We start from the raw sequence: 22,237 nt of genomic DNA, 5'->3' as shown, positions 1-22,237 counted from the left end.
GCGATCAGCGAGTCCGTGACTAGGAAGAGAAGGACCAGGGACAGCATTAGGCTAGCCCACAGGGTTTCTCTCCAGGAGAGAGGCGTCCGGTTCCCAGTGGGGCCTGACCTGCCCAGGGCAGAAGCGTGGTGAGATGCAGCAGAGCCTGGCGTGGATCGAATTCTAGACATCGGGAGAAGCTACCAGTTCCCAAAAGCACAGTCAGCAGCTGTGGAGGAAGAGGGCCATTCTTCATCAATCAAAAGCGGCCTGCTAATGGCCATCCTCGTGGACTTATTGCCTCCTTGCCCGTTCGTTTGCACAAGAGCTGCTCGCCTGAGTGAGACTTGCTCGCACAGCCCACGTCTCTAGAGGCCGAATGCAGTTGAATAGTCCTGGTGTGTCTGACACTCTTTGTTCAGAAGGGGAAGCCTTGAAACCGTCTTTTGGGGGGGTAGTCATTTCTTTGGTGCCTTCAGAGTTGAATGTACTACTTGTACAGATGCCAAATGCTTTTCATACCATTTTGTTCTTACTCATTTCCTATTCTCAAGAACGTTTGATTTGGAAAAGTCTTGATGTAATTAAGCAAAGAAGAAAACTCCTCTTGTAGCTTTGGCCTGGCCTGCTCTCCTCCCACCTCCCCTTCTCGCTCGGGCCAGCTCCTCCTCATCTTTCAAGGCTTTGCTCAAACATCACCTCCTCCAGGAAGCCTTCCTCGATAGCTTCCACACTGCATTCCAGGATGCTTCTCCTTGTCTCCTGGCCTCCCGTGCTCCTCTCTGTCATAACGCTAACTCCACTGGACTGTAGTTTTTCTCTGTTTATCTGTCTGCCTCACCAATGTGTGAGCTTCTTTAGAGCAGGCATATAGCTTTTGCTAATAATAGCTAACTTTTGTTAAATATTTACATGCCAAGCGAAGTGGTTGATCTTAAACGTAATCCTGGAAGGTGCTAAAATTGCCCTCATTTTACATTAAGAAATGAACGCACTCGGAGAGGTTTAGTACATTACTTAAGGTTACACAGCTAATAAGGATGCGAAGCCAGGATCTGAACCCAGGCAGCCCCTGTCCCCAGACTGTGCTGTAATCACTGCCCCACACTGTCACTCCACCTCTGTCTGCATCCTTGCAGCTGGCACACGTCCTGGGGCTTGGCAGGTGCTCGGGACACACTGGGTGGACTGAAGTAGATCAGATCCCTGCAGAGGCGCAGCTCAGCCTCAAAGGACGTGGTCAGAGGTGGTTTTGCTGCTTTTATTACTGTGATTAGATCTAGAGGCAGGTTCGGGCTCCCACTCAGGTAGAATGTTACGGTCAGAGAGCGAGTTCCCACCACGGCCCTTCTCTCCGAGGCAGAGGAGCTTGCTCTGTGTCTACAGCTTGTCTCCCACACCAGCAGCTCCCTCAAAGGCCTTGGCTCTGAGGATGCAGAGGGAAAAGTAACTTCCCGTCTATCACAGCATCATCCCAGCTCTTAGGGGCTGAAAAACTATTTGGAACATCAGATCTTCCAAGAGGGTTTGCCTTTAAATTTCGTTATGTTGAAAGAATTCAGGCCTGTATGGAGATCAACACTGCAGACATTCTCAGCCCCTGCTGTGGCTTTGCACAGGCTGCCCAGCTAGGTCCCCTGCCTTGGGCAGGGCTGTGATGTCCCCGGCCCAGGGATTCTCATCCCTGAACCTGTGGCCCCGGTCGGCTCTGCTTGCCCACCCCATTCACTCATGGAGGTTTCTTTGTTCCTAAATGACAGAGATATTCCTTTCATTTTCATCTGTGGCCACGCATGTCACATATCTCTGTCTTAACACACGTCCCATTGTGTCTGGAGAGACAAGAGGAGGTTAGCTAGTCATTGTCTTCACAGAGCCCACCACAAGTCTCACCTGAAAAGTATCGTTTAATTTTTCTGTCACCAAAGTCAGTATTCAGTAGAGTATGGAAATTTGAAAACCCAGGAAACCATAAAGATAATAAAAATCTACCCACATTGAGAAATAACCACTGTGAATGTCTTGATTTGACTCCTGCAGAGTCTTATTTTGGGGGATGTAATGGCACACGCATGCACGTGCGATTGGAATCCTACTTATCAATAGATCATAAATTATTTCATAAACCTAAATTAAATATGTTGGAATAAACAAATGTCCAGCTTCCGCTTCCCCCTCCCTCCTACTCCAGGAAGACTTGGCTGGTATTTATCTGTGAAGAAAGACCCAGAAGACTGGCCTACTTCCCAGACCATCTGAGACTATCTGTAGTAGTTTCAGTGCTACAAAGAGAGGAACCAGGGGCCGGCCTGGTGGCGCAGTGGTTAAGTGCACGTGTTCCACTTCGGTGGCCCAGGGTTCACCGATTCAGATCTAGGGTGCGGACATGGCACTGCTTGGCAAGCCATGCTGTGGTAGGCATCCCACATATAAAGTAGAGGAAGATGGGCACGGATGTTAGCTCAGGGCCAGTCTTCCTCAGCAAAAAGAGAAAGATTGGCAGCAGATGTTAGCTCAGGGCTAATCTTCCTCAAAAAAAAAAAAAGAGGGACCAGTTTTTGGCAGGTGGATGTCTTTTGCAATGCACACGGCTGAGGGGGTATGATGTGCATGACTCAGGCGTCCATTCTGCAACATGCGACTGCAGGATGAGGTCATATTTCCTTCTAAAATTCCCAAATATGATCATTGGTGCCCCCAGCAGCTTGATTGCCGGAAATTAGCTCCCATCAAAATGGCTCCAGCTATTTCTGAATGCTCCAGGGACTGTCTCACGTGCACTCAGGGACCTGCCCCTTCTGACTTTCTCCGTGGCCCCTGATGTGGCTATCCATGCTAAAGATGACCCTCGTTAGGCCACTGGGCTTCTGGGCACAGCTGCCTACTGGTAACCTTCGTCGCTCTGGCTTGGGGTGGGGAAGGGGATACAGTGCTTTCTTTGCTTTGCTTTTCAAACCCAAATATGGCAGCTGGGCCTGTTCCTCATGTTCCCTCAGCGCAACCAAAACCAGGCTAGGATTTTTAATAGAACTCTGCCGACAGCGTAGGGAACCTAGCAGAGAAATGCAATATGGGGGCAAGCTCTCAGTTGTGGCTACTCTGTGGCAGCACTCAGATGCAGAGACCCTCAAGATCAGGCCGTCTTCAGGGGTCTCTGAAGGGTGGCTCCGTGCCTTACTTCTGGTCTCCAACTCCCTTGAAAGGGCCAGACTGCAGCCCCCCAGGGAAGGGTTCTACCTGGAGCCCAGGGTCAGCAACCGTGAATCCCAGAGCGTGGCAATATCACGCCGATCTCCTCCCTAATTCTCTGGCCAAAGCTATTAGCAGTGGCTGGGACTGAGGGGGCTGCAGTGGGCGTCTGGCAGAGCAGGGGTGTCCTTGGTGGGCCTGAGGGGATTGCAAGGTCCGTTAATTTAGCAGGTGGACATGAAGTGGAGACTCCCCGTGAGTCTTCTGTGAGAGTCCATCTGCATCCGACCTTCATCGGAAATGCTCCTGCCCTGACTTACCGAGTCATAGACTAGCAAAGGCTAGGCCCCGGGGCAGGAACTCTGAGTCAGGGGGACCAGAGTCCCTGTCTTCACTGCTAGCTTCCCATGGTCTTGGTGAGGAGGCATTGTGTGGTGACAGGAGGACATGGGCCCTGGGCTCAGCGGGCCTGGGCTTCAGTCTTTGCTTCCCTTCTGACTAGCTCTGTGTTGGACCCATGGCTCAGCCCCAGTAGGATAGATGGCAGATAAAAGTCAACGGGCTAACCCTGCTTCCTGGACTGGTGTGTTAAAAAAAAAAAGTTTCCTCTCCCCTAGAGCATCGCATCTGTGTTCCCCATCAGGTAACCCAGAAGTGAGTGAAAGAGCACTCGTTTGTACCCCTGAAGCAGAGGTCCGTGCTCTCGTGATGCCCCCTCCATGCCGGCTCAACGGCAGATGACACTCCGGTGTTCTGGGAGCCCCTGGGTCATGTGGTAGACACGCAGCCGTCAAGCATACACACAGGCACGAAGGGGACCGCCTGCCTTTGTGGGACTGAGGGGTGAGGCCCATCAACAAGCAAAGCAAAGCACCTGTGTCCACCCCGACCTGTCCATCCGTCCATCCATTCCTTCCATTCTTTTACAAAATGTATGTCAGTGAATGCGTATTGAGTGCCTCCTTTGTGCTGGGGCAGAGGACGAAACCAACCAGATCTCTGCCCTCGTGGGGCTCATCCTCCAGTTGAGAGGGCCAGACAGTTAGCAGGTAGAGAAGTGAATACCTATGGGGCCAGATGGTGGTTGTGCTGGGGGACAGCAGCGACAGTTGATCCGGAAGCGTAAGGGAGTGAAGGGACAAGTATTCAACAGCAATGGCAAAAGCCCTGACACTCCACCCCTTTTATCATCCTATGACATGTGACACTCGGCTCTGCCCACCCTCCAGCGTCCTCTCACATGCCTCTTGTTCTCCTGTGCCACCGCCCTGGCCGCCTTTCGGTTCCCTCCTGCTCCACGCTTCTCTTGCCATCCGCTGGCCTCTGAATTCACCCTGCCCTTTGCCCAGAGCTGTGTCCCCTCCATGACTGGTCCACTCTGACACATTGTTTTGTCTCAGGTCACAACACCCCTGCTCGGCGAACCTAACCCCATTCCAGGCCGAGCACAGCGGCGAGAACTGTGCCCTCTTCCTTGTAGCCTCATCTCCACGTGGAATGACACTCTCCTGCGTGTGGTGATTTGCATAAGGTCGGCTCTCTTCCCTTCCACCTGTGGGCTCCAGGAGGGCAGGGATTACGCCTGGTTTTGTTCTCCATGGTACCACAGGGCCAGCCCTGAGCTTGGTGCGTAGGAGGCCCCAATGGTTTCCCAGAGGATGGAACACCCAGTTCTGCTCGGGCACCAGCAAAGATGGGAGAAAGAAGAGACCTGGCCTGAGCAGGGTCTTGAAGGAAGAGCAGTTCCCTGACCCCAGGGTCCAGCAGCTGTCGCCTCCGAAACCAGTCAGGTGCAGTCTGGTGGGAAGGTGGGTCTTTGGGCGCTGCCGGCCACGTGCTTCAGAAGTGTGGAATTGGCATCAAATGTCCCGAGACAGGAGGCTTGGCTGGAGTGTCATGAACACAGTGTGTGCCGTGCCCCATGACCCTCCCCCGGCAACAAGGAGCCTGCTGTCAGCCTGGGTCAATTGTGGTGTCGCCGTTCGGGTGTAGCAGAGACCGGGCGGTCTATTCCACGTCTACACCGCTCATTCCGTATCCTTCTTTAAAAAGAATGCGGCGTCGTGCCGGCACTGCCTAGTAAATAACGTGTTTCTGCCTTTCCTAGTCTGCCTCATTTGCATAACCCAGTGAACTGAAAAGTCGTTTTTCTCCCGCTAAGTTATCCATCTTATTCTCAGCATTTGGCTGCAATAATATCACTCCATCAGTGTGGTCGCACAGTAATTCAGGCATTTTCTTCTAGCAATGAGGACACTTATAGTTAATAACACATGAAGCCATTTCATTAAAAGGAAAGTTTTGTGAGGATACATTAACACAGGCCGCCAACCAAAACACAAATCATTTCACTCCTTGGATATTAGGAAGCAAAATGAATTAGGAACCTAAAGCCATTTTTAAAGAAATCTTTGTTATCCTAATGTCATCTGGCTGTCTCTGCGTTTAACAATCCACAGAAAGGCCATCGGGGTTTCGAGTTTATAGCACTTGTTTTTCTCGGAGATGGAGACACTGCTGCGTGGGCCTTGGGTGTCGCATCAACTTAAGGCCCAGTTCTGGTTCTGCTCCTCACTCATTTTGGGCTCCGAGTCTCTCTTCTAAGGCGTATAAAATGGCAGGGCTTTGGTGAAGATGTATCTTTCACTCTTGACTTGTAGCAACAGGCATAAAAAAGTGTCTGGCTCTGAGGTGGAGGCAGCCCGATCATTAAAAAGTCTCCTGAAGTTTGAAGCGGAGAGGGGTGCATTTGATCTATGCTAAGGAAAGCAGGGGCAGCCTGACGTTTTGTTTCCAAACGAGCTGTGTGTAATGAGCGTTGATTTCAGAGTTCTTGCTGCATTCACATCAGCAGGTCTCCCTGTAGGGTCTGAGCCTTACCGAGGTTTATAGCATCCATCAAGCATCTCCTGTGATGTCCCCTCCTAAAATAGCACTCGAGCCGGACACATGGTGCTTGTGTGGCAGAGGCTGTATAGATGCTGGGCCGGCCTGCAGCCAGCGAAGAGGGGTACCCAGCTCGTTCCCACTCAGAAGCCCATGAGGCTTCCCAGGTTTTGTTTTAGTACTTGAAAACCCCACCCCAGAAGGTCAGTGACTGAACTCTGCTGTTTCTGTTGACAGGTTTTTGGAAGCAAAGGGGATGCTTAAGTGCCCAACCCACAGGCTGTTCATTATGTTTGTGTTTCCTCGTCTGCCTAGCATTTGACAATTAATTAGGCATGGTAATTACCTGCTTTAATTTCATGATTGCACATCCTATAATTACCCCTAATTCTGTAATGGGGAAGTTCATGTACACAAAGGCAGATGATGACGAAGGTGATGGGGTTACAGTATTAACAGCTGCCATTGCTTACTGCCTGCCAGGCACGGCATCTCACAACCGCCCAACAAGACTGATATTGTCCCCATTTTACAGATTGAGAAGCTGAGTCTTGAGGTGGAGTACACCCCGCCGCCCGCCCAGGGTCACAGCCAGCAAAGGGACGAGCTGGGATTTGAACCCAGGCTTCCTCCCTGCGCAACCCATGCCCTTGCACCGTGTCATTCTGCCTTTTGCAGGATAGGTCTCAGGCGTGCCCAAGACCCCCCATGCTGTTGGCTGGAAAGCCTGTGCATGCACTTGGCAGACCCTTACAGCAGATCTGGGGCTTGAGCCCACTTAAGACAAGCTTTTTAAATCTTCATTCTCCCTCTCCCCTTTTCCTCTCTCTCTCCCTCCCTTCACCTCCCTCTCTCTGCATATAGGTACATATAGATAGATGTATTACATAGACATAGAGATCTATATAGATATGTATGTTTTGAAGATAAATTTTACCTGGAACATCCAGCACTTGACGATTAGCTGTGTTAACAGATATGAAGAGTGTTGTCCTGCACAGAATCACTCTGTTCTCATCCTCCCCTTAAGAATTGGCTACCAGTACTCTCCTCATTTCCCAAGTGGAGAGTTGAGGCTTAAAGAGGTGAATTAACTTACCCAGGATCACTTGATTAGCCACAGGTGGAGCTGGAACCTGCACCCACGTCTGCTTGAGGCCAGAGTCCAGTCTCTGGACCCCCCTCAATGCTAACCTCTGACTGCATGTCAGGTGCACGTGGATGCTCACCCACTGTGGTCTAGTTAGATGTCCTAAGACCATAAATTAGGATCAAAGCTCACTCTCCTGGTGATAGTGAAGGCAGGGCTTTTGTTTGCTTTTGCTTTTAAATTTAGGTTTAATATAAACATCATCAGATGCATACATCTTGAGTTTCTAGGTCAATTTTTTACTTCTGTATATATCTATGTAACCACTGCCCAGAGAGAGAGAAAGGGCATTTCCAGCACCCACAAGGCTCTTTGCCCTTTTGTGCTCTGTGTAAGAACCCTTGCCTACCCCCAAGGGCATGAAGATATTCTCCTGTATTTTCTCCTGGTAGCTTTGTGGTTTGACCTTTCACATTTAGATCTATGATCCCAAAAGGACTGAGTGCAGAAACCATGCACATGAATGCCCATAGCTGCCTCACCTGTAACAGCCCCAGCTGGAAACAACCAAAATGCCCTCCCCATCAGAATGGGTAGATAAATTGTGGCATATTCATATGGTGGAATACTATGCAGCAAAGAACAAGAACAAATGAGTGCTATACATAGCAACATGGAGACATCTGACAAACAGAATATGAGGCCAAAGAAACCAGGCACAAGGAGCACATGCTGTGTGAGGCCGTTTAGATGAAGTTTAAAAGCAAGTGAAAAGGCTCGGAGAGGGCGTGCAGCAGAGCGGGTGGGTGCTGTTGCCCCTGGAGGGGCTCCAGGGAGCAGCTGTGAAGCCTCTGGCAGCTGGTCTTAATCTTCTAAATGAAAGCATTTCCAGGAGCCCTGTCTACACAACAGTCTGTTCTAGATTCAGTTTGTTGATGGGCTGAGGCTTTTGCCCTCCCCCCACCCTTAACCTCTCCTGACCCCAGTGTTATTACAGGCATTCCTGGGGTAATTCTTCCCAGTGGAAAAGAAACCTCAAGATTCGAACTTTCTCTTAAAACAGAAACGAAGGTTTGCCCTGATTCCTGATTACAGATATTACCCTCCTATTTTATTTGTCTTTTGCTGAGTCAAGGAGATTGGACTTAAAGTGGCTTTTTATTGCTTGTTTTAAAAGGGAACTTGGTTTTGCTGGAAGAGGTCAACTCTTTTTATTTCTCCAAGGAATTATTATCTTTATGGCTCAGGCAGAAGGAATTGGGGCCTATCAAACTTAATTTAGAAGGGGGAGCCCTTTAAAGTGAAAAAAAAAAAAAAACCCAACAATTTTGGGCATAAGCTCTTTCAGTTCTTCAGTGAAATAAGTGCACAATTTGGTTAAGTATAATTCAAGGACAACTTAATTTGCACAGAAAGTTTCCAAATTTTGGATGCTAAAAGCATTGCTGTTGAGGATGGACGGTTCAGGTGACTCCGGGCGATTTTATTGGCATTAGATTCTGGAAGGGAGAGGCGTAAATGAGAAGGTGCAATTGGAGCATCGTGGTATCAAGGAGACCCTTCTGAGGACGTGTGATCTACCTAGAAAGGGGGCATTTGGGCCTCAGAGGAGTTGAGCAAGGGCCCTGCTGTGGCAGCTCCTGTTCCCAGCTGCCAGCACCGCCGGCTTGGCGTTCCTGGGACTTCAGGGGCTCAGCTACTGCAGCAGCGTGCTGTAATAGAAAGCACCAGGCCTTAGACTTCAGGCAGACCTGGGCTCACATCCTTTATCTCCCCTCCTCCCCCGGGCAAGTGACATACCCTCTCTGAACCCGTGCCTTCATCTGTAGAAGGGCAGCTCATACCACCTGCCTTGCAGATGAACATGAAGATGAAAAGAGAGGCCAGTGGAGTGCCTGGTGTGGTACCCAGCACATAGTGGGTGCTTCGTAAATGGTGAGTTTAGTATTTATATATCTTATTGGAGTTCTGAAAAATATCATCTTACTCTCCTGGGCCTGGCAGTGGGCAGCGCCACTCTTGTTGAATTTCTCCCAGAGCTCCATGATGTGGACTGCTCACCGGGGAGAATAGGATTTGATCAACATCCAGACAACAGCAGAAACTGAGAACAGGGGTGCTTGACCTGGAGTCTGTGCTCGGTCCACGTGGGCCTGGGACTGTCTCCCCTGTCCTCATTATCAAATGGCCTCCAAACAGAAGAGAAGCTGATGTCTGAAATGCCCCTGGGCCACTCTCCACCTTTGAGAGGGCCTCAGTCTAATGATGCTGGCGGAGGCGGGAGTGTGGCCAGTCACCAAACTTGACAGAAGCATCCAGAACCCTCTCGGCCCCCAGATCCCCCATGAGCGTTGGTGCTCACCACCCGATGTTCCCGGGAAGCTGCTCTCCCAGCTTGGCAGGGCGACACTCAGACAACTGGGCTTTGAAGAAGGAGGGCTGCAGGATGGGTCTGCTGTTGCCTTTCCCCTTGGGTGTTAAATGCTGCTACATCAAGCCTGAAGTTCGGGGGCGCCTGGGTCTCCACAGTGACATGGGAGGGGAGCGTGGATGGGAGGAGGCCCAGTGGAGGACCTGGGCTTTACAAATCATCTGAGGACTCAGACCCACCGACCCTCTAGTCCCACCCCGCATCTTACACACGAGCAAGCGAGGCCTGGAAGAAGCTGGGACACTCCCAGGGGTACACACGGTGGCCGGGAGGGGCCATGCCATCCAGTCTCAGTGGCAGAGCTGCTCTCATGTGCTCCTGGGAAAGAAATATGTTTTGGGGTTCGTATTTGTGGAGCTTTTAAGAGGAAGGGCATTATAATTTGTATTTTTGTTTAAAAATTTTCATGACCCGTAGCATACTTTGTTCGAGGCCCCAGATCTGTGACTCAGTGCATACTTGTTCTTTACTGGGCAGAAAGCCTGTGGTAGAGATCGTAAAGCTAAGACAGGTGTGTGCTTCAGTGGCAATGCTGCTTAAACTTGCAGAATTTAGTGCTTTTGATGATGATAACAACAACGATAACAGCAGCAGCAGCAAACACTTCTGGAGTGCCAGGCATTTTTATGAATGCTTTCAAGCATCTTTTTTTTGGATTAAAAACATTTCCCAGATGAGTAAACTGAGACTCAGAAAGAAGCAGTTTGCCCAACATCACGTAACTGGTGGGTGGTGGAGGCGCCGAACTTCTGGGATGCTGCTGCCGTGCACGAGGCAGCTGTGAGTGTCTTGATGTCTCACGACAGCCCAGTCTCCATCAGTCAAACCGCTAGAGGGGATTAACGTTAAAGCTGGTCACCAAGGTCAGAACTTCCAAATCCAGATCTGTCATTTCCCGGTGGCAGCCTAACCAGAAAGGATACATTTCTAGTTGTTTGTCTATCAAACACTCCTATGGCATCTTCTAGGTGCCAGGCCCTGTTGTAAGCCTATTACATGTGTGAACTCATTTAATCCTCCTGAGACTTTACGAGGGAGGTCACGTCATCCTCATTTCTCAAAGGAGGAAGTGGAGGCACAGAGAACTTAAGTGACTTTCTCAGGGCACACAGCTCGTGCGCAGCACAGCCGGGATTTGAATCAGGGAGACTGGCTGCAGAGTCTGTGTTCTTGACCACTTCCATGCGTTGTGTCTCCTTACTGATCCCATTATTGTGCTGTCACATCCCCTCCTCTCCACCGCAGGGATCTTCCTCCCCTCCCTGTCCTGGTCCTCACGATGTTCCCTTTCTCTGGGCTGTTTACCCACATCCTCAGTCCAGGTGGCTCCCCCAAGCCAGACCCTGGGTATACCTTCTCAAGGTGCAGAATATGAGATGGGGAGGGGGTATCTGTCACACCAATCCTGTGACTTCTAAAAGGAAGGGTTGAACTAATGGTTTCTGGGGTTCTTTCTGATCCCCTCCTTCTGAAGTTCTGACTCCTTGAATGCCTGCTGTCCCCACAGCAGGGGACAACTAGGAGACAGCTGGAAGGCTGAGGGACACTGTTCCTAGGACAGGATGTTTACTTGGATCTGGACACTTTTTAGAATGTTTTAAAGACACACAGACAAATTGGCACCATCTTAGTTGTAAAGAAATTTTTAAGAATTTAAGAAATTAAAGAATTTAAAAAATTTTAAAGAATATTTAAGAAATTGAAGAATTTTAAAGAAAATGCAGGCAAATTAGCACCATTCTGGTTTGCCAAAGCAAGGAGTGGAGCCTGAAGTAAGATGATGGCAATGATGCAAGAGCCTTCCGAGCCCACAGTGGCTGCCCACGTACCTACTCCAGAGCGAGCTGTTGGCGTGAGCATCCTTCCCGGGCACTCATTGAAGGATTCGAACAGGGGAGATGAAAATGAATTGAATGGGGAGCAACGGGAGGCCAGAAGAGGTGCTGGAGGCCTGTTGTAGTGGTCCGTGCAGAAGGTGGGTAGCTCTGGAGGTAGGTTTTGGACGTGGGCTTGGCAAGCCCTGTTCTTCGGTACTTGGATGTGGAGGGTAAAGAACAGGACTGGTCAAAGTTGATGCCCAGACCTCTGGCTCAGGCAACTGCGAGAGCGAGGTCCCAGGAGGAGGAGGAAGAGGAGCGGGTTTGCACTGTGGTTCATGGGTTCAGATCTAGACACCATGAGTTTTAGGTGGCCTAGGGAAAATCAAGTCTGGGTCGGGAGTTCCTATCAGAGGTCCAGACTAGAGATACAGATTTGGAGCTCACTGACTAAAAATGAAATGTGCAGGCCTGAGAGTAGATGCCTGTATAGGGGAGAGGGGACCCCAGGTGAAACCCCCGCCTTTGGGGTGTGAGTAGAAGAGGAGGTGCCCACAGGGAAGGCCAAGAAGGGGCTGGCGGAGAAGCAGGAGGGAACTCAGCGCTTTCATGGAGTGAAGCCATTGGCTCTGAATGTGTTATGAAGAGTAGAATGTAGAAAAGTGTAGAATCAGAATTTATCAGGCTGATGCCTGTTTGTATTGTTATGTTAGAGGTTTTTAAGATGCGTATTGACATTCACTGATGCAGGTTACAACAGCTATTTATCTTTGAAGATTTTACTCTCTGGGCTGTTCTTAACGCATGTAATTTTTTTTTTAAATGCATTGATCTCTCTCCTACTGTTTTGCCTTGTGAGGTAGTTGCTGTGTGTCCCCAGAAGGCGTTAGGGCCTGTAAAAAGTTGATGAAACAGCCCTCATATTTTGTACCCCCGGATTGTTCTCTTGGGAGTCACAACTTGGTTAAAACTAAGAAGCTCTATGCCCCAGTTGGGCTTGTCCCATCTGGACGTGACCTTCCCTCCGGCTGGGCTGTTCTCACCTCTGCCACCTCCTTCCCGTCCTAAGTCGATTTCCCTCTCGTCCAGATGGCGGTCTGCAGGATCCCAGCCACGGCCGCAGTGCTGTGTGCCCGAATGTTCTCCACGCCGCCTTGGGAGGAGGTCGTGTTAACCAGCCCCACTTTACAGATGGGAAAGGCACAGCCAGAGGGGAGGCGCGGCGTGTCTGTCTGACACTGAAGTCTGCTTAACATCAGGGTTCCCCAAATTGCCCACTGTCTCAGTCCATTCGGGCTGCTGCAACAAACTGCTATAGATGGGGCAGCTTATCAACAACAAGCATTTATTTCTCACAGTTCTGCAGGCTGGGAAGCCCGAGATCAAGATGCCAGCAGATTAGGTGTCTAGTGAGAACCTATTTCATGGACGACCATCTTCTCACTGTCCTCACATGGCAGAAGGGGCGAGGGATCCCTCTGGGGTCTCTCTTATAAGGGCACTAGTCCCATTCATGAGGGCTCCCCCTCGTGACCTGATTACCTCCCAGAGGCCCCACCTTGTAATACCATCTCATTGGGGGTTAGCATTTCTACATGGGAATTTTGGAGGGGCACAAACATTCAGACCACAGCACCCACTCATCAGAATCAGCTGGGAAGCTTTGGAACACTGGATTCCTGTGCCCACGTGGTCCATGCAGTCCACCTGGAGGCTGGCAATATGTGGAAAGCACTGCCCTTCTCCACGCAAGAGCCTGGATATGACGGTGGAAAAATACCAATAGTGACGACTTTGTGAATCTCTAGGTCAGAGGTCGGCAAAGTTTTTTTGTAGAGGGCCAGAAAGTAAATATTTTCAGCTTTGCAGGCCTTATGGTCTCTGTGGCAGCCACTCGAGTCTGCACTGTATTGTGAAAGCAGCTGTAAACAGTAGGTAAATGAATAATGTGGCTGGATTTGGCCCACGGGCCATGGTTTGCCTCCCTGATCTAGATAATTAGCCTTGGGCATGATGCTCAGACAAGCGATTGAACGTGCCACCTCCAGGGGTGTCTGGGCTTGTGTAAGAATATACTGCAAGCAGGTGCAGGCCATTTGAGAAGAATCAGATTGGAATTGCATTCAACTTTAGTACAAAGACCTCTAAAACATTATCTTGAACAAATTAGAGATGAATATTTCTCTTTTGTTAAAAAAGCTTTGAGTAGATAGTGTGGTAATTGGTGTGGTAGCTTCATAAGGTCATCAGAGACCCATGGTCCTTCTGTCCTTCTGCTTCCATTCTCAAGGTCACCTCATGATCATAAAATGATTGCTGGAGCTCCAGTCATCACATCTATGTTTGAGAAAGAGAGAAAAATGCAGCAAGAAGAGTAAAAAGGCACTTGTTGGCAAAGTCAACTCTCTCTTGAGAGCTTTCTTTAGACTCCCCAAATAATGCTTTTTGCTTACATCTCATTAGCCACTCTTATCTGCAAGGGAGATAGGAAAATATAGTTTAATTTTTTTCTTTCTGAGCACGTTACTATCCCCAGAAATATTGGGGGGAAATGGATGTTAAGCGGACAAGTAGCACATGCTGTGCCTCGGGAGGACTCAAAGAATGCCCCAAACGTGCTGCATTAAGGTGCCCTGGGCTCTGCTGGACTTCTTTGCTGATTGATCACATCTCAGTCCGTGAGACCGTGAAAGCCGGAGGTCCCAGTTCTCTGTAACCAGCCAGGCACTTCCAGATGCTTTGGGGTCTAATGAACACTTCCCCGCTAGAAATCTAATACCTGCGTAAGTGTGGTAACAGTTCTGTCAGTCATCACACCATGGCTTGGACGCCCAGCTCCAAGAAACCTATGGAGACATATCTTTTCCTCTTGGGGCAGCTTTGGCTGCTAGAAAGTTCTTCCCTGCTGAAATCGCTCTTCCTCCGGGCTCTATCTGCTGGAAGTCTGCTTCCTGGAACCACCCGGATCATGTCATCTTGGTCTTTCCTCCTCATACAGCCTTTCCAGGAATTCGGAGATCTCCATCCACTTCATCCTGAGGCTTCTCAGGTTACCGTCCTCCAACGTCTTTCATCTTTCTTCTGATAATTCAGTTGTAAGTCATCTGCTAGGGCCTAGAGCTTCTCAAACTTTAAAGTGTGTGTGAACACATTGGGATTCTTGTTAAAATGCAGATTCTGAGTCAGCACCTCTGGGGGGAGCCTGAGACACTGCATTTCTAACATCTTCCCGTGTGATGCCCATGCTGCTGGTCCACAGACCACTCTTTGAGAAGCAAGTGATCTGGACCTTTCTGAACATAGTTCAGTTCATCTTTTAACAGGCGACAACCAAAACCTAACTAAGATGGTCTGCCGATTTAGGATAGAGCAAGACTTTCAACTCCTTTATTCTAGAAGTTATCATATACCTTTTAATGAGGTCTAGAGATTACATGGGCTTTTTTGGAGGCTCTCCCACATTATTCACTTCGCTTGAATTTACTAAAACCCATGAGTCTTTGTCCAGAGGCCACTGCTGCGCTGTGTCGTGTCTGCCCCATCTTATACTTACGGTGTTGGTCTTTGGATTTTGTGGTGGGACCCGACATTGATCTTTTTGAATTTCATTGTGTTGGATTAGATTCGTGCTTCAAGCCAGTTGGGATCATGTGACATCTGTCATCCAGATATTTGCCGTCTCTCTTGGCTTTGGGGCTCCCCACAAACTCCATAGGCCTCTGTTTCTCCTTCTCATTTCATTGGAAATTTCTCTCCACAGATGCCTATTTTTATGGTCAAAGAGGTTTTTAAGATATGTATTGACGTTTACTGATTGCAATTACAATAGCTATTTATCATCCGAGACTTTACTCTCTGGGCTCTTCTTAGCTCGTATAATTTTTAAAAATGCATCGATCTCTCTCCCACTTCTGCTTTCCTTTGCACTGTAGTTGCTGTGTGTCCCTGGAAGGTGTCAGGGTCCGGGAAAAGCTCATGAAACAGCCGTTACACTTGGTACCCCAGAGTGTTCTCTTGAGAGGCACAGCTGGATGAAAATGGAGAAGCTGTATGCCTCAGCTGCGTTTATCCCATCTGGACGTGACCTTCCATCCACTTGGGCTGTTCTCGACTCTGGCCCGCTCCCTCCTTCCCCACATCGACGGCCGCCTCCTCTGTGTGGTGGTCTGCATGGCCCAGTCACAGCTGCATCGCTTATGTGTCCGAATGTTCTCCACCCCACCTTGGGAGGAGGTGCTGTTAATCAGCTCCATTTTCCAGATGGGGAGATGCATAGCCAGAGAGGACTCCCACCATCATCTGTCATTGCTATGCCATGCCTGTGACGAAAGTATGAGAAATGCATCTCTGGGATTAACTGGACTGTTGAGCTCTGCTGCTGCTGGGAAAATGAGTGCAGCACGTTGTCGCTGTACCCTGCCCGACTGAGCCAGTGTTTCCCATACCATTTGTTCACTGAGTCCCACTGAGTCCCTGCTCTGAGCTCGGCCCTGGGCAGCGGTGTGGGAGACAGATGTGGCCCCTGCTCTCACAGAGCTGGTTTTCATGGGTGGAGTGTTGCCAAAACCCCACCCCTTTGTAATAGGAGGTTTTTTGATTTATTTATTTATTTTTGAGGATGACTAGCCCTGAGCTAACATCTGCTGCCAATCCTCCTCTTTTTGCTGAGGAAGCCTGGCCCTGACCTAACATCGTGCCCATCTTCCTCTACTTTATATGTGGGACGCCAACTATAGCATGGCGTGCCAAGCGGTGCCATGTCCGCACCCGGGATCCGAACCGTTGAACCCCAGGCCGCCGAGAAGCAGAACGTGCGAACTTAACCGCTGCACCACCGGGCCCGCCCTGTAGTGGGAGTTTTAAGAGAAGTTTACATCTTCTTTCTCTTTCCTTTTCTTGACAGGTTTACATCCGGATAAAAGATGACGAGTGGAATGTCTATCGACGGTACACAGAGTTCAGGAGTTTGCACCACAAGTTACAGAACAAATACCCTCAAGTGAGGGCCTACAACTTCCCCCCGAAAAAGGCCATCGGAAACAAGGTACCGTCCCGGCGGGGAGCCAGGCGCCTCGCTCACTAGCGCCACCATTGAGGCGGGTGCTTCTTCCTCTTCTTCAGTTCAGGGTTTAAACACACAGCTCAAAAGCTGGCTGATAGGAGAGAAAACAGAAAAAAAGAAAACAGTCACCCGTGATTCCACCTCCTAAAGACAGTCACGTTAGGTTTTGCTTGTGTACATCCTCTTATTTCTTGAGGGCAGGGGTGGGCAGATTTGTCATGTAAGAGCCAGAGAGTAAATATGTTTGGCTTTGTGGACCATACTCAGTTGACAATACTCAACTCTGCCTTTGTAGTGTGAGCAGCCACAGACAGTATGGAGACAAAAGGGTGTGGCTGTGTGCCAGGAAAACTTTATTTATAAGAATAGGTGGCAGGGGCTGGCCTGGTGGCGCAGCGGTTAAGTTCGCACGTTCTGCTTCAGTGGCCCTGGGTTCACCAGTTCGGATCCCGGGTGCGGACATGGCATCGCTTGACACACCATGCTATGGCAGGCGTCCCACATATAAAATAGAGGAAGATGGGCACAGATGTTAGCTCAGGGCCAGTCTTCCTCAGCAAAAAGAGGAGGATTGGTGGCAGATGTTAGCTCAGGGCTAATCTTCCTCAAAAAAAAGAAGACTAGGTAGCAGGGGCTGGCCCCATGGCTGAGTGGTTGGGTTCGCGCCCTCCTCTTTGACGGCCTGGGGTTTCGCTGGTTAGGATCCTGGGCGTGGGCATGGCACCACTCATCAGGCCATGCTGAGGTGGCGTCCCACATAGCACAACCAAAGGCACTCATAACTAGAGTCTACAACTATGTACTGGGGGGTTTTGGGGGTAAGAAGGAAAAAAAAAGATTGGCAACAGATGTTAGCTCAAGTGCCAATCTTTAAAAAATAAATACATAAATAAATAAGAATAGGTGGCAGCTGGATTTGGCCTATGGGTCATAGTTTGTGGACCCTTGTTCTGGACCAAATAAGTGTTTTCTAGTTTTCACTCATGGTTGTCTTGTTATTGATTTGGACTGATGAATGTGGGGCTATTTCCCATGAAGATTCTCACAGGAGCTTTTTTTGTTCTAGAGCTACTCCCCTCACAAAGGTTCATAATTTATGATGACATAATTGACTTCTGTATATTCGTGCAGGTCCCCTTGAGAAAGGAGGCACCAGCCCTCCGTAAGCTTGCTGCTCGATTAGGGTTCATTCACTCAGGAAGCATTTATGAGCCCTGTTATATGTGACGGTGCCAGGGGCAGGAGCCCAGCCCCGGAGAAGGGCCCTGTTGAACTGTCTCCTTCAGCCAGTGGCATCATTTTGCCATCCATCCTCTTGGCTTAGAGCAGCAATCCTCCGTCCTGGCTGCACTTTGGATTGCTTGGGGAGCTTTAAAAACTCCTGAGCCCGGCCCGCCCCCACCCCGATTCTGAGTTAATTGGCCTGGAGTGAGGCCTGGGCACCAAGGGGTTTAAAAGCTCCCCAGGTGACGCCAGTGGCAGCCAAGCCGGAGAACCTCTGGCTTGGAGTCAAGTAGGAGATGCTTCGCCAATTGCAATATACTAACTATCTTGGGAGGGACAGTTCAATCAGGTGAGGTAAGGTCATGACCCTTCAGGATGGGGGAGAAATCCGACCTTATGTCAGAGGGATCCCTCAACTGTGTGCTTCTCAAAGTGTGGCCTCTGACCAGCAGCATCAGCGTCACCTGGAGCTTGTTAGAAATACAGAGTCTCGGGCTCCACCCCAGACCCACTGGAAGATCAGCTCTGGGGCTGGGGCCCAGCGCTCTGGGTTCAACAGGCTCTCTAGGGGGGAGGGGGCTGCTGGTGCACAAGGAAGTGTGGCACCGGGCGCTGTCATACTCACAGAGCCCTGGGGCAGACTTCACAGGTGATGAATTTCTGAGTCTCTCTCCTGCAGAGGCGCCTTGCTGGAATTTCCTTTGATCTTTACCATGGAAAACTAGAGCAGGAGTTTCCATAAGCCGCTCCCAACACGTGGGGATTCCAGCGGGAAACTAGACTGACTGCTGTGTGTACGTGGTCATAGATTTCTGCGTTTAAGCCAGGTTAGAAATCTGATCACGTCGGGGTCTGTTGGATCTTAATTTAGAGAGTTACAAAGCAGGTTTGTCTCAGGGCCAGAATAAATCTGTCGTTCCATTTTTTCCTGTTGAAGAAAAGTGGAGTTGAGCCCATAAAAAGGAAGACTTAGAAATTCTACATTTGTTCATGGTGAAGAGTACAATAATTCTTATGAAAAGAGGGGGAAAATTATATTCTGATTTAATCTGATGACTTGCAGGCTCATACAAATCTTGGGCTCCATCCAGAATGTCTTAAAATGTCATAAATCAAAATTCTGCCTAACCAACGTGTCCTTATTATGAGGTATTCTCATTTGGAGGGAGCGTTCCACTGAAGCGGCCCCTGCACGACAGCGTCCTCAGGCAGCTCGGCCTGTCTGTGTCTCACTAAGGGAAGTGAGTGCCAGCCTGAACGGGGGACATTCCCCTGTGAAATGCCTTGCATTGTGTGTCTGCTACCTATGGCTGCTGTGACAAATCACCACATGTGTAGTGATCTAAAACTACACAAACTTATTATCTACAGTTCTGGAGGTCAGAAGTCCAAAATCAGTCTCACTGGGCTAAAATCAAAGTGTGGGAGCGCTGGTTCCTTCTGGGGGCTCCAGAGGAGAATCCTTTCCTTGCCTTTTCCAACTTCTAGAGGCTGCCTGCATTCCTTAGCTTGTGGCCTCCTCTGTCTTCAGAGCCAAGCCATCATGTGACTGTGACCTCAGCTTCTGCCAACATAGTCCCATCTCCTTCTCTGACTCCTTTTCCTCTCATGAGGACCCTTGTGATCACGGTGGGCCCACGCGGGTAATGCACGATAATCTTCTATCGCAAGATCCTTAACTTAATCACGTCTGCAAGGTCCATTTTGCCGTGTACGGTGGATGCTCTCAGGTTCTGGAATTAGGTTGTGGACATCTTTGGGGACCACACATTGCTAAATGCTCTCTCTGCAGCCCAAAGCAACTCCCTCCCCACGTCGTATCCCCTCAAGCCTTAGAGTGTTGCAAAACTTATTTGAGATGAGAGGAACCTGCCAAGAACACGGCCAATCCCAAGAACAGACACTGTGAGGCTCAGGTTAGTGAGGTGGGGCTCCGGCCCGAGAAGTGCAGGGGGGCGGTTCCTGAGTTAAGTAGTTCAGAAAGATCATGAAGCAGCCCTGAGACTCTCCTGAGCCAGGAGCAGGGACTGCGCATCCTCCCCTCCTCCTGAGCCCTGGGGCGGACTTGCAGGGACGGTAGACTTTTGCCTGTGACATCTGTGTCCGTAGGACAGTGTTTCCCCCCACCCTCTTCCCCTAGTGCAACCATATTTGCAAATAAACGAGTTTGGGAATTAAAGGCACCATTTGGTGGGCCTGGCCCCGTGGTGACTGACTTGTACAAATGCCCTGGTTGGCTGGGTCTTTACTAGATTGTTGGCCCCGCTCCCCGTGGCTGGTGATTGTCCTTCGATGCCCTCTCTGCCCCGCGTTTGGCTGACTAGGGCATACCCACTCCTCTGAAGTACACTTTGGCTGCTGCCCAGGACAGATCTGAGGGTCCGTCGGATTTTCAAGGGCAGATTGGGCCACGTGCAGGACTTCAACAGCCAGCTGAGGCTACTGATGAACTCTCTTAAGAGCCCAAGCTTGCACTGGCCCTCATGGGGCCTAGCAGCTCAAGATGCCTGCTTTGATACCCGAGGGCACCTTTTCTAGAGAGCTTCATTCTAAATTGACCCAGAAAAATGAACCATGTCAGAGTGTTTTCTTTAGTGGATCGCTTCAAGAACGTGTCGCTTGCCACTTACCCTGTTAAGGCACGCGGACATGACATCTTTGGGTGGATTGAGGTACATGTCCCTTGCTGCTCTAAGCCTTGGACCTGTTCAGTGACTGACTCCAGAATCCATGGACCTGGACAGTATTCAAGGAAATATTAAACATAATTTAGCTTTTTAAAATTCATCAGATAAGTATTTTTCTAGCCTGAATTTCTATGTATTTCCCCAGTGATGCCACCATTGTTGGTTATCTGGCAGTTTTAGAATTAAAATGTGATCTTAACCTGAATTTGAACTTTTTTTAATTGATAAAATTGGCATACATATAGTTTGTGAGTGCAAGATTTATCTTTACTGAAGAATTTCTTTGCCTCAGGATGCTGTGCGTGTGTTTAATTTTAAACGCACGGGATAAGCAGAGAGCTCACTAGAGACATCCATGCCTTCACATCCCACATTGAGTCTAAATCACAGTGAAATGGGTTCCTGAATATCAGTCCAGCACTCGATGGAGTTTATTCCTTTGTAGCTGAGTGCAGCCACAATGGTTGTATATAAAGTTACTCATTAACTTTGAAATATCCCAGGCACGTTGCTTGTATCAGTCAAGGCAGTCTTGGTTAGGCTGAGGTAACAAACAGCTCCATGATCTTGGCAGCCTCAGCCAACCAAGATGTATTTGGGGCTCATATTCCGCATCCGTCATGGGTTGGCTGGGACCTCTGCTCATCGTAGCATCAGGGGTCCAGCTGCTGGGAGCTCCTCTCTGTGTGTAGCCACAACTGTGGCAGCAGGGGCAAGGGACAGAGACAAATCAGACACTGGCTCTTAAGCTTCTGCCCGGAAGTGATGCTTGTCAATTCCACTCATTTCATTGGCCAAAGCGGGTTACGCGGCCTTGGGACAGAGGAGGCCACTCCTCCCACGTGCCCAGAGGAGGACTGGCATCTTTACGAGCAGCCCTCATGACCCTCACAGGGGAGCACCTCTCTTGAGCCGCACGACTAGGCAGGATCGAGATAATAAGAGAGCATAGCTCCACCAATCCGAAACTTTTTCGTGCTGAGTCTTGTGGTCTCTCTCCTTCTAGATAGTCCCAGGTCAGCTGCTTCCCTCCATCCCTGCTTAGATTATCCTAACCCAAGCCACTGTCACCTCTGGCATGGGCACCTACAATGGCTGCCCCTGTCTACTCTTGCTGCCTACAATCCGTTTCCCACACTGTACCCGCAGTGAGGTTTGTGCGACATAAATCAGATGATGTCACTGTTGCGTAAAACCCACCAGTGGCACCTATGGCAGTTAAATTCAGGGCCCTTTACTATGGCCTTTGAGGTGTCCCCCAGTCTGTCCCCTACTCCCTTCCCTCTCTTATTTGTGCCCCACCCCTCCCCCTCTACGCCGAGCCACACGGACCTCCTGAGACTTCCCGCTGTTCTCACCTCATAGCCTTTGCGCCTGCTCGTCCCTCTGCCTGGAATGGCTTTTCCCAGTCTCTGCATGGACAGCTCCTTCAACTCATCAGGTCTCAGCTGAAATTCCCCCTCCCCAGAGCCAGGCCTTTCCTGACCGCCCTCGTTAATGCCGCCCTTCAGTCCCTCTCTGGTCCCTGACTCTGTTCTAATTTCCTCCTAGCGCATACCGCTGGCTGAAATGATTGATGTGTGTGCTTGAGCATCATCTGTCTCCGCACTGGCGTGGAAGCTCGTGGAACAGGGCCTGGGTCTGCTTCTGTCCACTGCTCTCTCCCCAGCTCCTAGAATAGCACCTGCCGCCCCAGAGATGCTCATGGCCTGAATTAATGAATAAATGAACAGAAATTAAAGGGAAAACTTTCCGTTTTATTTTCTTCTTCACTTCACTAGATCTCGGCACAAATTCAAAAAATCTAAATTCCAAAAGTGAGTGGAATAACTTTCAGGGTGACTTGGAAGGTTGTTCTCACTTCGCTTTGAG

The 22,237-nt window shown here is 49.7% G+C and overlaps 1 protein-coding gene across 8 annotated transcripts in view; it reads left to right on the top strand.

The window, feature by feature from the left end:
• SNX29 (sorting nexin 29) overlaps nucleotides 1-22,237 on the top strand; it is a 589,016-nt gene that overhangs the window by 392,252 nt on the left and 174,527 nt on the right. For all 8 annotated transcript variants that reach the window (XM_070230995.1, XM_070230994.1, XM_070231001.1 and 5 more), the window contains one exon: nucleotides 16,296-16,436. In XM_070230995.1, the coding sequence (XP_070087096.1) occupies nucleotides 16,296-16,436 (141 nt within the window). The remainder of the gene's footprint in view (nucleotides 1-16,295; nucleotides 16,437-22,237) is intronic.

Source organism: Equus caballus, chromosome 13 (genome assembly GCF_041296265.1).
Source record: "Equus caballus isolate H_3958 breed thoroughbred chromosome 13, TB-T2T, whole genome shotgun sequence".
In the NCBI taxonomy this organism is placed as follows: Eukaryota; Metazoa; Chordata; class Mammalia; order Perissodactyla; family Equidae; genus Equus; species Equus caballus.
The sequence above is the reverse complement of the archived record's forward strand: the minus strand, read 5'-3'. Positions and strand labels throughout refer to the sequence as shown.